The sequence below is a fragment of the Anoplophora glabripennis genome, unplaced genomic scaffold (genome assembly GCF_000390285.2).
Source record: "Anoplophora glabripennis isolate ALB-LARVAE unplaced genomic scaffold, Agla_2.0 scaffold32, whole genome shotgun sequence".
Lineage (NCBI taxonomy): Eukaryota > Metazoa > Arthropoda > Insecta > Coleoptera > Cerambycidae > Anoplophora > Anoplophora glabripennis.
Genome location: NW_019416220.1, coordinates 1076043 through 1094237, shown reverse-complemented (window position 1 = coordinate 1094237; position 18195 = coordinate 1076043). Strand labels below are relative to the sequence as shown.

Sequence of the window (18195 nt, the reverse complement as noted above, 5' to 3'; positions counted from 1 at the left end):
TACTGTATTCTATATTTTGCAAATGTACTAACAACCAAAAAAAGAGCATCGGGTTGAATTAATTACCTGACCAATAATATAAAATTATAGTATGAACTGAACTAGTTTAAATTATTAGATTAGGAATAAAAATATAAAAATTCTATATCAGAAAATGAATAAGAATAATCTTTTCATTTTAGTATCAATTTTAATAAATAATAAAACGCAACACTTTTAATTAAAATTTTTAACTTAACTTTTTCCTTTTTTTCTGTTTGGTCACTATAATTTACTTTATCATAAAAGTAATTAGAAAAGTAATTGCTAAATCCATTTTCCATGTAACTGTAATTAAATTAATATAATTCCTTTTTTAAAGAATATACTTTGTAATTAGTTCCTTTTTTTAAAAAAGTAATTTGTAATTGTAACTATTTTTAAATTACAAGTAATTACCCAGCTCTGACACGGAGATTGCTTGATCTGATTGTAATATATCGTTGAAGATGTTCAATTTGATTTAACGGAGTACTGCTACTTTTTGTATATATTTTAATTTCACATTTTTATTTTTTCTTTTTCAGATTGGATGACGAACGATTCGAGTTGATAAATGTAAGTAAATAGTATTTAACTGTTTTTCATTATTGTTTTTGTAAAAGATTGTGTTGTTGGGTGGGGGGGGGGGAACACATACTACCATCTGTTCATTGTCGAGATATGGGGAACGACAATTTTTACCGACAACACCGAGCCCCTGCAGTTCTAAGAACGGCTATGCAATTTCACGTTTTAAATAATACAAAGTTGGCTGTGGCGCATCGTGTGTATGTGGGAGAGCAAGTATTTTACTGGATGTATCAGCTTCTAGCATCTTTATTACGTTGCTTCTGAATGCGGAAATATAGGGTTCAAAAACTTAGCCTACCAAGATTTACGTACGAGATAAGAGATTTGCACTTGCAGTATACAGGGCGATGCAATCTTGGGTAATTATTTATTATAATGGAAAAGGTTCAAATCTTTTGAACATTTTTCGCACTCCCCTGTTGTCGAGGTTGCTGAACACGAATTGAAGTTATTTTTGTGCGGTCGAATCTAGTTTCAGAGAAACAACATATTCATGGTTTAACATAGCCAATGGATTTGGTATTATGTTTGTAAATAATATACCAAGTGATATTATTGTGTTAAACTGTAATATTGCTATATGAAAAAACTTAACTTGACCTAACCTAACTTTAATTAGAAAATTAGGTTAGGTTTTTTATTAAATAAGAAAACATTGCCCTGGCTCCATCTTAACTTTGATAAATGTAATCTAATTGTTTAAAAATAGAAAAAAAGAGTGATGAACTTTAAAAATTTACTCTGGCCGTCCTAATCAACCGATTTCAATTTTTCAAAAACCATTTGGAAGGTTGAGCGGTATTTACTATCTGAAAAAATTTTCAAGTATCTAGATGCTTTATTTGAGGCTGTGCAACAAAAATTCGAAAAATTTTCGAGAATTAGGCTAACTGATTCCTGGTTTATGAAGTGTCAATTTTTTAAATCTTACACGTTTTTTAATTCGTTGTTTAATGAAGCGAAAAAAAGTTTAGTACCTTTTTATTACATATATCTTTATATTTCTGCTATCTCAATTATTGTCTTGTTTATAAATGTTTCGTAGCATTTGTTTTCTATTTGATAACAAAAGATTTTTCAGTGGAAGTCGGTGGCTTTGTTCTGTTGTTTTATACATAATAAAATTCCAGAGAAAATATTATATAAGTAGGCTATTGAATAAAAACACGGTAATTGAAAATGGGATTATTTCTCTTGCGAGTTCGGCGAATAAGGTCTGAAGTTGTTTTTCAAAAACTGCGATTCGTATTTGATTTCAATTCGTTTTCATTGCCTTATATCCCCTTCTAACAGAGATAAAAAATGTATCAGTTGCCTTAAAAAGAGCATTGTGAATTTGTTGTAAATTTTGTTTTAATTGGTAACATTTAAAACTTTTTAGGGGCGTAATAAATACTGTGTATCAAAAATTAACGATCTTTTGAAAAAACGAAGCTTTAAAAAATAAATTTTGTATGCACAATACAGCCCAAACCAGTGGCGCAGATGTGTGCTGATTATATTTTTCTAAAATCTGAAAAATATGTCACCACACTGAAACAAAACTGTTTATTCTGATCTATACTATTTCGTACTGAATTTACAGCACTACTGCAGACGCCTTGTAGGTTGGGCATTGAAATATTTGATAAACTTGTTCCCATGTTTATTGAGCCATACCCATATACACGTCTGGTCGCCCAGTTGAAGAATGAACGCGCGGGCAAACGCGGCACAAACACAGCCGCACTGGGTGACGTGGCCACAAATTCAGTTGTCAACAAATGGCATAGCAGTGCAGTGCAGCAATGCGGAATTTGGTGTGATTGGCTTAATTTTAATTTATTGTAAACCTATTAATCATTCGTATAGGATTTTGGAGACCTATTGAAACGGAACAAAAAAAATTTACCATCAATATAATAAAATTGTTTGAGGACATAAATAATTAAAATATGTTGTTGGTCAAATGAACATATAATAAAAATTTTCTATATACAAATTATTATAATTTTTTACCTTGAGCAGAAAACTTTTCTTAGGGGCGCCTATGAAGCTCATTAAATTTTATTGCTGGGCGTTTTTATACATTTTCAATTGACTTCGCGGAAAGACTATACAAGCAAAAATCTTTTCATAGGAAACTATTGGTACCGAGTTTACTGAAATAACTGGGACAAATTTCGCGTTCATCGCTGCACAGTTTGGCGTTTAGAATGCGAAGTGTTGCATAAATGTTGAATCGGTGTGATTCCAGATTAATATTTAGTTTCAAGGAATGTTCTCCTGCTACAAGATGAAGACGTGACTTGTAATATGTAGGAATTAACACGTGGTTCTCTTACGGTTCAGTAATATAAGAATACAAAAACACATACTTGATATATGCTAAATAATCCAACCACTCAAAGAAATATCTTGCATATGTGCTGTTCTATTATAGTCTTTCCGAAGTCAGTTGAACATGTATAAAAAAACCGAGCAATCAAATTTAATGAGTTTCATAGGCGTCCCTAAAAAAGTTTTCTGCTAAAGTTAAAAAATTGTAATAATTTGTATATAATGTGTAGAAAATTTGTAATATATGTTCATTTGATCAACAACATATTTTAATTCTTTATGTCATCAAACAATTTTATTATATTGATGGTAAATTTCGTTTTGTTCCGTTTCAAAAGGTCTCCAAAATGCCATGTTGTAATAATATTAGTAAACCAAATATCCTTCTTATTTCTCCCTTTTTGCAATTGTAATATGAATGATCAATAGAGGGTGCCTATAATAAATTAAAGTTATCTGAATTACATCAAATTCCGAATTGCTGCACTGCACTGCCAGGCGACTTGTCGACAACTGAAATTTATGACGCAGTTGATCAGAGCAACAGTGCATATTGCTGTTTGCCCGCATGCTCATTCTTCAACTGGGCGTATACATTTCTACCAGCTGCACGTTTAGTTTGACCAGACTTTTGTATGGGTATGGCTAAATAAATATGGGAACAAGTTTTTCAAATATTTCAATGCCGAGTTGCTGCGTCAACGACCGAACTTGGTACATCCTCAAGTTCTTCGATTGATATCGGAAAGACTATACCACCTTTGACAAAGACTAATCACATGAAAAACAACTACTACAAAGAGACCTATTTTATTTCTACACTTTACTTGAGATTCCTGTATACAGGGTGATTCAGTCATGATGTCATTAATTTTAAGGGAACATAGGAAAAAATCAGTAGAATACAAATACTCGATTTAAAAAATTTTAAAATGCATATTTACCCTGAAAAAACATATTTTCAAATCATTACTAACCCCTTCTCGGACCGCTCCTGACCGCTTACCCACAAAGGTTCATCCACAGTGGTCATTAACCTAGCTTTTAATGCATTTTTAATCCATTGAGAACGATAATGAAAAAGAGCTTTTTACCTAGACACATGAATGAATAAGATATTTTTTTACATTTTAAATATTACCAGGTATTGTTTATTTGTTAATAAAAACAAATGTGTAGCGATAATAATTGTTTTCGAATGTTAGGTTAGTACTTTTTTTATTTTACAAGAAATTATGACAACGATGGCGATGATGATTATGCTGACGATGATGATGTCGAATGTCGATTCGCCTACTTTTCTAATAATTCCTTAAATTTTGATAGTCGCTGGTTGAATATTCTCATCGAGGAGGTAAATAATAATAGAATAAATATTATGTGATATCTTATATCTCTTCAGAAGGCCCTTAATTACTTTTTATAAAATCTGTTTAAAATGTTTCTTTTTAAGTGTGGCAGGAATAGTCAGTCAAATGAAAAGAAGCCACAAGTAAATAATTACAGACAATATACATTTCACTTATTTTGTGCAATGTCCGCTGTAGAAATATATTTTTTATCTCGCACAATCGAGATTGTATATTTCTAAATATAATTGCATGGATTTCTTGTTAAAATCATGAGATATAACACGAGTGAGTGATATTCTCTTTCGCCATTCAATTTCTATTTTTGGAATTGAAAAAGGAAAAGTATTCTTAATCTTATTACAAGCACGGTCCAGGCTTTTCTCACAATAGAGTCGTATCCATAAGTGAAATTCTATATATGTGTAATGTCAATAATCTTCGTTATTTATTATGTTTCATATGGATAATGTTTATTAAGAAACAAAGTACCACGATATTTGTGTAGATGTCGCTGCGCAAAATACGTTTGTAGTAAAAAAAAATCTAGCAGATATATGTGCTAAATCTGTGACCAAGCCGTGTGCTGCTCTACGCTCACAATATACAATGCTACTGATTACCACAAAAAACACGTGACATACTCACACAAAAAGGTGACTAGGCAGGCATTAGACTGCTAGATAGCTTCAGATCAGAGGCAGACATGTACATGTTATTGTACAACGGCATTTAAAATACAGTTATGGTTAATTTTTTTAATTAATTTTCTCGAAAAGAGAACTACATGCTTCTGTTTAGACCATCAGTTGCTTAATAATATAACGTCTTGAGTAAGAAAGTGTGAAACAAAACACGAATGAAACTTTTATCAGTGCATTTATTAAAACACAACAAAGTAAAAATAACCTACCTCAGTAATTCTGTAAAAGGATAATCATTAGTTTTGCAAAATGCTAAAAGCGTACATATTTAAAAGTTAATTACTTCTGAAATATTAGGTTACTTTATTTTATTTTACTGGTTACCTTTGTCTATCCAGCTCTTATAATTTTTTACCGCTCTTTTAAAAATATAAATTGGAATAAAAATAGTTCCATTTTCTGTTCTTTGTAATGTGAAATATAATCAATCCCAATACTTGATTTCGTAAGAGGGCTCTATAGCAAATAGTCAACCGACAATACATTTTGTCTAAATATGAATTAATGCACAAATAACAGACTTTCCCCCATTTTAACGCATATTTTCTATAAAATGGACTTAGTTTGAAACTCAATTTACTTTTTGGTGTAAAGAAATTTGTAATTTATGATGCAGCTTGTTCAAAAGCGGAAAATCTGCGTTAGAATGGAGGAAAGTCTGTTATTTGTGCATTAATTGATATTGAGACAAACTGTATAATAAAATCTATAAAAATGTATTGCTGGTTGGCTATTTGCTATAGAGCCCTTTTAAGTACCTCCTACTGCTTCTCCTGGTTACTATTTTAGCTAAGTAGTATAAGTATCGGCTGTACAATGGTCACATTTACCTCGTAAGCTAGTTCTCAAAATACTATATTTAAGTATGAAGTGCGGTGTAAATACTTTCATTAACACACTTCAATTTGTTGGCCTTAAAATATCCTTACATCACCATAGGATAATAATATGGTACTTTCTTTCCTAATACCTCTACATCTCAATAATATTATTATATAATTTTAATTATATGATACTACATCGTTATGAAATTATTTCAGTATGTGGATTTTCTTTTCAGAACACGATCTTACCTGAAGCAGTGACGTTTTGGGAGAGAGCTCTCTTCGTCAGAAGATCTGAGAGTGTCATTCGTCTAACGAGGTGAGTGACTTTTTTATTTATACCATAAATATACAGGGTGTATCTTTGACTGGGGTCATATTTGTACGGAGGCTTGACCTTTAGCAAAACATACCATAAGTTTGTTTTCTCAAATTACGTTGTGAAAACCGAATCGTGTGCGCATGCGCAATTGAGCTATGATTTTTAAAATTTACTTTAAGATTGAATTTAATAAAACATGTCGAAAAAATATGGTGACTTTAAAATAACATCTCGCAAAGTCTTACAGAATCAATTTCTTTGTACAAAGTTATTTTCCATTGCACTTTTACTCCCTGCCCCTTCTTTAGTTTCATACAATTGGTTGAAAATATATTCTGGGGAACGCGTATATTGCTTCTAAAAAAAACTAAACCACACTTAAAGTTCTCTCACACCACATAAAGGCACTTTACGAACACCCTCTCGCAAACTAACTGAAGTAAAAATGTAACAAACCCGTTTACCATCGCGTCATATCATGTCAGGTGTGAAGATAATAATTTGCAGTAGCTGCTTCTCAAAAGCGGTATGGCATTTCAGCAGCACAGCTAACTTCCGTCCCCTTCGGAACATGATGGGATTCTGCTTAAATTTAAACTGTAGCAGTAACAGGAGTATAGTTTAGCTAATAGGTAAATTCCGGATTATGCTATCCAGTACAAAAGAATTAAAATGCAGTTTAAAAAATTAATTGTAACTCGAAAAAAAAAAGGAACATCAGATTTGTATTCAGGGGAATACGTACGATTACCCCTAAAAAACTGACCCCTACTTAAAGTTACGCCCTGTATAATATGTAATAAAATGTTCGAAAATTAATTCGTATTGTCTTTTTGTGAAAATGTCCATTAATTTTTATTAACGGATTAGCAACATTATTTTACATACTTCTTACATATGTGCGTAAACAATTCTCTGTTAATTTTATAAAATTATTAATAATTTAAATAAATGACATATTTTTAAGAGAATTCCTAAAAGTGACGGTGTTTTGAGAGTGTTTTTAACAAGGTTTCCTTGTCGTTTGCGAATTACTTTCAGAGAAATTATCGAATTATCGAAAATCGAATTTATTATTCTACATGACGAGTTATACAATACTGTCATGTTTTGCAGCTTCTCTCAAAACGCATAACACAATTTCTTTAATATCGTGCGTTAGACAATTAAAGTTTATTAAGTGTCGTCGTAATGGGAAATATTCTTTACTGACACGTCCTTTACACAACAAAATTTATCAGGCGCAACCTATTTGTTATGCAAATAAAGGTACAGCTTATTTCGCAACATAGAAAAGTAATATTTTTATCTCAGAATACATTTGTTATTACTGTACATGGTGATTTATTTGAATTCGGCAGAAATGAAATGGATGAATGTGTCATAAGTGCAAAAAGAAATGCAATAAAATAAAAATACGTACCTGATAGACCCCTACTGACGCGCCGTGCTTGAAGACATTGCGCGTATGCGATCACACTTGTTCCGTTGATCACGAATTACGTTCGTGGCATTGCCGATTGCTTGCTGATAACAAAGATCCTGTCTTTGGACAGTTTGTAAGATCACGACTTCCAGGGAATTTCCTAACGGTATTTATAACAAAATCTAACAATAAAACAATAAAAAAAGATTCTTTAAGGATATATACTCATATATTTTTAGTTTAAAAAAAGTTTGTCGAGTATTTCCTGTAGCTTGTTGAACATTTTTCTACACTTTCCTTTGGGGGCTTATTAGGTATGAATACATTTTTTTTTTTCAAGATACCATCCTGTAAGTATGTGCATCTAAGAACGATATGTATGAGTAAAAGTTGCACAATTACCTGTGCCTGATATAGAATATAATGATTTAATCTGAATAATCTCACATTACTAGTTGAAACGATGGTGTACGAATGAACTCCGGACTTGGATAATTTCTCCTAATTAAAAAGTTTCCGTATTTATCAGATAATGTATTGTCAAGTTTCTACATTTCCAGAGTAATTTAATTGTACGAAGTATATGCATATCATTATATAAAGAGAATATTTAACGAATTCTGAAATTTGAATCCCCCACGTAACGGGAGTTTGCGAAAATACACACATTTAATTTAAAAGCACTTAGTTCCACAAATTTTGCCTTAGGGGTGAAAAGGTATACTTTGGTCTCTTCATATTTGAAAATATATTTTTTTCTTGCGAAAACATAAAAAAGCAACGCAGGGTTTAGACAAAATGGAGGGCTATACGATGGATGAGCGAGTGAAAATTGTGAAAATCCATTAAAAGTATGGAGAGTGTGTAGCTGAGACTTTCGGTAAATAACTGTGAAGAGAATAGTTGCCAAATTTGAACAAACAAGTTCGGTTGCAGACAATAAAAGAACAGGCCGGCCTCGTACTGGCCGTTCAGTCCAAAATATTGCAACGGATTGTAACAAATGCAACGGATTGTAACAAAAGGTTTGCATCCATTCAAGATTCAGCTAACCCAGGAATTTAACAGCCTCTCGTAAACCGATGAAGTCGAAAACTAATGTAAAAATGTAACAAACCCGTTTACCATCACGTCATATCATGCCAGGTGTGAAGACAATTTGTAGTTGCGGTTTTTCAAAGGCGGTATTGCATTTCAGCAGCACAGCTGTGGCTATCTTCCGTTCCCTTCGGAACATGATGCACTGCTTAAAAAAATAGTAGCACATAAATGTTTGTAAAAACTTGAAACCATTTTAAAAAAGTATGTCATATTAATCAGGTTAGTATTTTTATTTATTTTTTATTATGTTTTTAAAACAGCAAAAATAATTATTTTAAAACATAAATTAGTTTTATTTACAATTAGTAACGTATCTTGGTTAATATTTAATAAATCTTGTGAACATTTTTAATTTCGTAAAAACAATTTTTTTAATGTTCGGCGCTCCATCCACATTGACATCAGAACAATATGGTGACTTTACAATAACACGTCGTTATCATAGAAAAGCAATGTGTTTTCACTAAATTATTTATCATAAGTTTCGCTGGATAACAGTTGATTAAAAAATATATTTACAATTACATAGTAACGTATTTACGTACCAATATTAGTATTTCTTGTAAAAATTTTTTAGAAACAATACAATGTTTTTCTAATGTTCGGCGCTTCGACCACAGTGATATCAAAAAAATATGGTGTCTTTAAAACAATAAGTTGCTAAATTATAAAAACAATTTGTTTTGATAAATTAATTTCCACAACTTCTCACAATTTAAAAACAACTGGCAACGTTGGTAGTGCAGGAATACAACTTAATAGGTAAATTCCGGGTATAGTCTTTCTGAAGTCAGTTGAACATGTATAAGAACGCCTAGCAATAAAATTTAATGGGTTTAGGCGTCCCTAAAAAAGTTTTATGTTAAAGGTAAAAAATTATAATAATTTGTATATAATGTGTAGAAAATGTCTATTATATGTTCATTTGGCCAACAACATATTATGTTCTCAAACAATTTTATTATATTGATGGAAAATTTTGTTTTGTTCCGTTTCAAAAAGTCTCCAAAATGCCATGTAATAATATTAGCAAATAAAATATCCCTCTTATCCCTTTCGCAATTGTAATATGAATGCTTAATAGATGGTGCCTCTAGTAAATTAAAATTACCTGAATCACACCAAATTTCGCATTGCTGCACTGCACTGCTAGGCCATTTGTCGACAACTGAATTTATGGCCAGGTCGCCCAGTACGGCTGTGTTTGTGCCGCATTTGCCTGTGCGCTGATTCTTCAACTGGGCGACCAGACCTGCATATGGGTATAGCTAAATAAATATGGGCCCTACTTAAAACTGCGCCCTGTGTAGAGTTGTTGCGCGTGCTTTTCAGTTCGATATCCAGTTTTGGAATTCATTCGGCAGCAGTTGATGCCCAAACATCACTTTTCATCTTCACGTTCGTCGCATCTGTTTTTCAATTTCGATGATGTGAAAATGTTTTTGCAAACAGAGAATGCCTGTCAAAGTCTGTGATATTAGGTGCACATTTTCTTTCTCTAAATTTTGAAACAACACAGTAGATAAACTATAGACACGGATTATTGGGAGCTCTAGTGGCGGCACCTCTACGTATTTCTCGAAAACGTGTTACTTTTGAATAAGGAATTTGTAAACGCTTCTGAATCTGCTGACCCTCTACCATTTATCACACACAGCACACTAATATATCCATTCAATAGTTGTACACACATTCAACAGTATTTGGGAAAATTGCATTCATAAATCCATATATATTTTTTTAAATAATAATACGCAAGTAATAATCCGCTTATTTTCAATTTCAGCGAATGTTCTGCGTGTGAAAAGAGGATTAATTATTAGTATTTCGAGTATCTCCACAGCGGTGTATAATTGTGGAAATTATAGTTTATCTCGTAGTTTTGCATGTAAAAGCATGTATGTCTGTTAATAATATATTTGAGAAGTAAAATTTACTGCGCAGTAATAATGAATTGTGAAATTAATACCGCAAGTTTTAATTAAAAGGGAACTTGCGTAAAGTAACTGACGTCAATATATCCTGCTGGTATTGAGTTTGTTTCAACGTGTCCAAAGACTTCTTCTGTTTATTTGAGTATTTTTCCACCTGTGAAAAATATAATAAAGAGTTAATTAAGCCCTGCTCCGAAAGGAGTGACGTTTCTTTTGAAATATTATTGTCAGTTTAAATCGTGTTTGTCTGCTTCCATAGCGAGGGATATACAGGGTGTTAGTGTAATACCATGCCAAACTTTAATGGTGGATTCTACTTCCCAGATCAATAAACGTGTGTTTTCGAGGTATAGTTTTTCCGAAGTCAATTGAAGAACCTATTATTTCAAGGTATGTACCAGGCTCGGTCGCTAAGCAGCAACAATTGAAATATTTGAAAAACTTGTTCCTATATTTATTTAGCGCCATACCCGTATATAGGTCTGGTCGAACTAAACGTGCAGGTGGTAGAAATGTATACGACCAGTTGAAGAATGCGAGCGCGGCCAAAGGAAAACGAGAACAGTTGTATTGGGCTTCTGGGCAACAAATCACAGCAGGCGACAAGTGGTTCATAAATTGCCCAGCAGTGCAGTGCGTCAGTGCGGAATTTGGTGTGAATCAGGCAATTTTAATTTATTATAGGCACCTTCTATCAATCATTCATATTACAATTGCGGAAGGGAGAAATAAGAGGGATATTTTGTTTACCAACATTATCACAACATGGCATTTTGGAGACCTTTTGAAACGAAACAAAACAAAATTTACCATCATAATAAAATTGTTTGAGGACATAAATAATTAAAATATGTTGTTGGCCAAATAAACATATAATAGAAATTTTCTACACATTATATACAAATTATTATAATTTTTTACTTTTGGCAGAAAATTTTTTTAGGGACGCCAATGAAACTCATTAAATTTTATTACCAGACGTTTTTTTGCATTTTCAACTGACTTCGGAAGGACTATACAATATATTTGAATATCTCTTAAGATGTTTGCCGTCGATTGATGAAATGCAGTTTTAAATATAACTTTACTGAACTGAAGTAACAGAAATCGTTGGCGTAGCAATTTTAATTCGTTTAGGGGTTTCAGGAAATTAAGAATTCTTACTCTTATTTTTGTTGCACTTTTCATAACTACGTTGTATTAAAATTGTATTTCCAATAAAAAAAAAATCCTATATATTTTTTTTTGTGGGGCGATTTAAACATATCTATTAAATAAAAAAAATGATAATATAATTGAAAAATGGCTCTATTTCTCGAATAAGTGAAAAATAAAGTTTTTCTTAGAAATACCAGCCGTAATTAAATGCTTTTATCCAATTTTCAAGATATATATAATATAACAAAATTTGTTTGCATATTTGAGGAATCTATTAAAGCAAAACAAATTAAATCATGTAAATTCCCAAAACGAGTAGGTACTTGATTAAGGGGAAATATATTTCGAAAATATTTCTAATTCGTCGCAACTTTTGCCACGTTTACTTGGTAGTCTAGTAATATTTTTCCGCATAGTTAAAAATATTTTTAAATTTTTCTTCGTTTCTTAATTCAGAAATTCTTTGACTAGTGATAGTATAGAGTATATAGAATATATAAGGAAAAGGATAATTAAATGTTTGTATGGTAGAGCCAAATTAATTTCCTCAGTAGACGAAAATTTTAACAATGAATTGAAATTCATAAAAAATGTAGATACTAATAATTTACAATCAGTGCCATGGGAATTTTGTTGATAGAGTTTTTATCTCCACTTTGCGAGCGGTAAGGAAAGTGTTGTATAAGTCAAAATATGCAATACAAACGATTTTTTTTCTATAGAGGTAGGTAATTAATGTATGAATCATTTTATATTTTAATTATGTGCATACAGCGATTGTGCCTGATCTATTATATAATGAAAATAGCGAAGGTTAGAGAACAGGGAAAACTAAACTGTGCACGGATTAATCACCATAGTATTTCAGTCGAGGGGGATTTTCGAATATATTTACATATCCACGTCGAAGCATAATTATTATCTATCGGGTTCCACCCGTCGCGAAAACACAACACGGCTACTGTTTTGTCTGTCTTACCCAAATCAAACTGTAACTAAAATCACTAACATCCTGATAGTATCCTAATTATTAATAGTTTTTTCATGAGTGAAAAATAAATTCACCGTAGGGTGAACTATGTCACGTGAGCAATGGGAGCTTTGCTCTCGTTTTAATTTTTGGGAGAAATTTAAATCAGTTCTGAAATTGAAAAATTTGTGATATTTATTGCTATTTTTTGCTTAATGAACAGTAAGTGAACTTAACAGTTGCATATAATCAAAGCAGGAAAATGATCTTGAGCCTACTAGTACTGGCCAGGCTCCGACCTGGTTATTGAACTGCGTGGTCCCTGGGCTGCTGTTCGAACACTTTCGACGTTGGCTTCGCAGGGGTTTGGTAGTGAGGTCTGCTAAAGTCTCTCTAAATCATAAATTATGTTACAGCTAAAAATAATTTGGCTCGCTAAAGAAAATTATAAACTAAAATTTATCTTATCAGTTTCTTGGAAAAAATGACAAAGAATCGTTGTTTTTATTTTCTGTACCGGTTTTCTAGTAGTTTTAACAACTGAGATCAGAATCGAGAAGAATTGGTATTAAAAAATAATGTTTCAACAACTCCTTTGTTTTAAATCGTTGAATTAAAATTTCCTCTCGTGGAAAAAGTATTTCTTTTAGAATAAATAACGATAGTCTGGCACTGCGGTGAGTTGAGTGATGAATACTTGTCGCAACTTCAATTATTAAAATAGGATGCTGATACAAAGGACGTCGCCGTCGTTACCAAGCGAAACTGAAATAAAAAACCGACTTTCGTGCATCGCACTTGCTAATATCCTAGAAATGTTATTGAAGTTGTAATTTGCCAACTTTAATTGAGTTTTTGAGATGAAAGAGAAACTTTTATTCGAGATAGAGCAAGAGTACCAGGGGATCGAGTTCCATCAACTGTGGAACCTCGCTGTAAATAGGGATCAACCAATACACTTAAAAGAAGTCGATACCTCAAAGCTTGAATAAATTGGATACTCAAGTTTTAAAATAATAATGCAGTTGATGGTAATAACTTTTCCTGGCAACCCACAACACGTTACTCATAATTTAATACCACTGGCAGTAAAAAACAAATTAAGAGGACGCGCACAAAATTTAATTGCTAGTAGAACTGACTTAATCACATGGATACAAACTGATTTTAAATTTGATGTTCGGTACAAACGCGACCTTCAATATTTAACACGTCAACTCACATGGATGAGTCCATATGATTTCGCGCTAGAAAACTCAGAGCGACTATAATTACCAAAATAAATTATGGTTTTCCAAATCCACTTTACTGATAAAGTATCAAACTGCAGTAAGCATTAAAGACCCAGCAACACTGGAGGAAGCTGTAAACTAAGTGCTAGAGGAAGAGGAATTTCAAAACTCGATGTCTCGAGATTTTCGATCTGATTGATTAATAACAATTTACCCAAATTAGTCCCATTCAGTGAAATCTCATATAAAGACTAGTCCCAATGTCCGTAATTGGCTACCAAGTGTACAATGCCTAAATAGAAGAACTACCTTATTCCATATTTGATTACCAGTACCAACAGGAATATAACCAATACAGGATGAAGATGTGACGTCAGTAACTTACTTGAATGACTTCCGAATCCCAGGAAGCAACGGAAGAACCCCGAGAAACAGGTCAGAAAAGGGAACCAAATTCAAATTTTCCAAATACCGAGCCAACTCAATATTCAACTTAAATGGTGTTATGGTGGTGTTATATATTAACGTCACTCTTAATTAGTGCTGGCAAAAACCGGAAAAAAGTGAAACCGATTTCAGATAAAACCGGTTAGTCGAATAGTTGCTAAAACCGGATATTCTAAAACCGGTTATTCGAATAACCCGTTACTCGAATAGTGGCCAAAACCGGATATCTGAAAATCGGTGCTTTGTAAAACTGACGAGATATACGATGTTATTCACATATTTACATATTTTAAATTTTAAAGTTAAATCTAATCTTAAAAGTTAAAATGTTAAAACAGTTGCACTTGTTACTGTGATTCTTCAATTTATTATTTATATAAATGGATTTGGTCGTTTGGTGTATGTGGGTGTGGGTGACTGTTTTTTTATCAGTCTGTGCCTTCTAATACGTATGTACTATGTAGCCTGTGTCAATAACTACATAACACTAAGACTATATTATGGTGTATATAGTTATTGGCTATAAAGAAAGAATCCGATTATTCGGATGTTTGAATAGATTATTGAATAATCGGTTATTTGAATAATTGGTTATTTGAATAATTGGTTATTTGAGTAATCGGATATTTGAAGAATCGAATAACCGGTTTTCGGGTTTCTTTAAAATCCGAATTATCCGAAACCGGTTAACCGACTATCCAAAAAAAAACGATTTCAGTTGCCAGCACTATTAATAGTCAAACTTGTAGATACAGACCGATAATTAACAACTTTTCCCGAATGAAATTTATTTATGTCCTTACAAACATATACGGGAAAAAGGAAAACGTTATATAAAGCAATTAATCTACCTTTCCCTGAATTTTAATCAACGATTGCAATTAATCAAGTTTTATATTATTTCCATAATTATTTCGACGGGTAACGACGTCTACAAGAACTAATCAATGTAAAATTAAATATTAATTCTTCAAACTAAACTTTAGAAAATGAAAAAGTCATCTTTATGTAAGAAACAGGTTTAATACGATTTGAATCTTTTCGACGGAAGACGAGTAAAAATACCAACAAAAGACGAAAATTGAACCATTATACCATAATTTCATTCAGAAAAATTTTATGTCGCGTAGCAAATAGTGAAAATTACTTTGCTGAAATCGAATTTCATAATTTAAACAAAAAAACACCAAATTATCTCTTTTTCCGAATCATGAAAATCTGAACCTTTCCCGAATCTTACTATTTCTTCTGTTGTGAAGCCGTTCCAACTACAAGTAATACAAATAAAAATTGACATTTTTTAAAATCCTTCAGATAAATCTCCAAAATTCTAACACTGTCTCACCACAATGTTCACAAATTTAGATAATTTCAAGGAAATCAGATGCATCAAGTAAGAAGAAATGGAAAATAAATCGACTATTGATTCGGATTTCACCAAATAGAAATGTCACCAGATTCCATACAAAAAATGCCTTCAACACCGAGCATTATGAGTTCTTAAGGATGCCATTTGGATTAAAAAATGCTTCTAATACACTTCAACGAATGATAGAAAGTGTTCTTAGAGAACATGGACGATATCTTAGTTTTTTCAACATCATTACAAGATAATATTTCAAGTCTGTAAAGAATATTACATATTTTAAGATGAGCTAATTTAAGAATAAAATTTTATAAATCAGAATTAAAAAAAAAGCGTACAGCTACACAAGAAAGTATCAGGCCAAACCCAGCCAAAATTATAGCGATAAAAATTTTCCAATTATATTTTTTTTATAGGGGATATGTACCCGAGCAGAAAATCTTGGCACTTTAATCGAAAATCGTGTACTGTCAATTAGGTTGTTTATTATTTTATACAAAAAGATAACCTTCTGAGTAGATCTACGTTTTTCCAGCGGGGAAATATTAAAACTTGGAAGCAGCATATCCTTGGAAAACCCCTTTCAGGGTATATTCCGTCAGGAATATGCTCTGCCGATATTAAAAATTTCCTTAGAACTCTTTGTGAATACTCAATATGCAGCGTATAAATAGTCTCAGCAATAGATGCATATTGCAATTTGGATCTGGCGGAAGACTGATAAATTAATTTTCTAGGAACTAGTTTTCGTTAAAATCTTTTGAAGAAGGAATAACAGTAATCTAAGATTTATAGACTAGTGACGTAACTACTTCCATGTGTCTTCTGAAAGTTAATTTAGCATCAAACACGTTGCCGAGATCTTTCAAATATCCTGGTCTTTTCAACAAAGAATTGTAAATTCTATAGTCACATCTAATAGAAATTAAGTGTACATGAGCTAACTTCGTCAAACGGACACCGGATTCGGATTCAGCGACCCCAAAAACATATGCATGGTGGTCTAGTCTATCACACACTACATTTTTTTGCCGTGTACCAAACATCAATAATTACCACCAAAGGAAAATTAATTTAGGTTCTATTCGTTTCAGGAAATGCAGCGATACCCAGGTCTTCGTGAAAGACGGTTGGACTCACTGCATCAACACTTGCAACGAAAGAACAATGTGCGGGGAAGTAGAGGTACCGGAGGACCATTTGGACGCTTGTCGAACTTGCAACGCGACAGGCCAGAATTGCGGCATAGCGCAAGGTTCAGAACCTGGAGAGGGCATTCCGGATTTCGACTTCATATTCTACGTCTCCGCCATGCAGACCGAAAGGTGTAACAAGTCGCTGACCGTCGCGTATGCTGCCCACTGTCAACAAGAATCAGCGCTGGACAGGTGAGTTACGACATATAAAAATTACAAACCTGTATAAACGTTGAACGCTGCAGAAACTATACTCGAGTCCTGATATAGTAGGCATTGACTCATTCTCAATATGTGGGTCCTTGTCACGGGTAAGGCTTGCGGGGAATGCCATTCCATGGGCGTATCATTTTAGAGAAATTAAATATAGATCAATAGATATGTCGATTTTAGCTAGAACTAGATTATCCTTAATAAGTGATCCAACATGTAGGCAGCTACTTTTTTATTTATACTATAGTAAGTAGTCAATAATTTTACCTTCATGGCAAAGACTGCCTACAATCTCCCATGTACAAGTGACATCTGCGGGAAGACTACTACATAGTAATGGTAAAGCGACACAATGGGTAAAATCACTAAAAGTACTAAAAAATGAGATGCAGTACCAATAAAACACAAAAAACGACTTTTAGCAACTCCTAAAGTAAAAAAAAAAATGCAGAGGTGGTCATTTTCGGTTCTAGTGTGACCTCAAATAAGGTCGGTTCTAGTGTGACCTCAAATAAGGGCGCACGTGAGTCTCAGCGCTTGCACAATTGGAAACTGGACTGTGCATTGTTGTCAAATCTCATAATTTTTTAAATACGCCAGGAGCCAATTCATCCCACGTAAGCGAAAATTTAGTTCTTTTAATTAAAATAAACTATGAAACAGTACTCAACAAGGAATCTAACAGAAAACTGAAGCACTTGATTTTGACAGTTTGAAATTTTGTGACTATTCTGCGAGCACTGGTATCAGGATCCTCTTCCTAAAAGTAGGCTCTAACCATAACATCTCTAACTAACCAACTCTTGATTGGTATACACGCTTTTTCACAATATCATTCAAAAACTTGAAAGTTAAATCACAAAAATACGCTGTACCGTTACTAAACACTGAAATAAATCATTTTACACTTCCACCACACAAAGGCACTTTACGAACACCCTCTCGGAACTCGATAAAGTTGAAAATTAAAATAAAAATGTAACAAACCCGTTTACCAACCCGTCGTATCATACCAGGTGTGA

The 18195-nt window shown here is 32.7% G+C and overlaps 1 protein-coding gene across 1 annotated transcript in view; it reads left to right on the top strand.

The window, feature by feature from the left end:
• The window catches only part of LOC108906290 (leishmanolysin-like peptidase), an 81723-nt gene that overhangs the window by 46191 nt on the left and 17337 nt on the right, over positions 1 to 18195 (top strand). The window contains exons 3-5 of the mRNA XM_023454107.1: positions 567 to 597; positions 6045 to 6127; positions 16859 to 17152. Coding sequence (XP_023309875.1) covers positions 567 to 597; positions 6045 to 6127; positions 16859 to 17152 — 408 coding nt within the window. The remainder of the gene's footprint in view (positions 1 to 566; positions 598 to 6044; positions 6128 to 16858; positions 17153 to 18195) is intronic.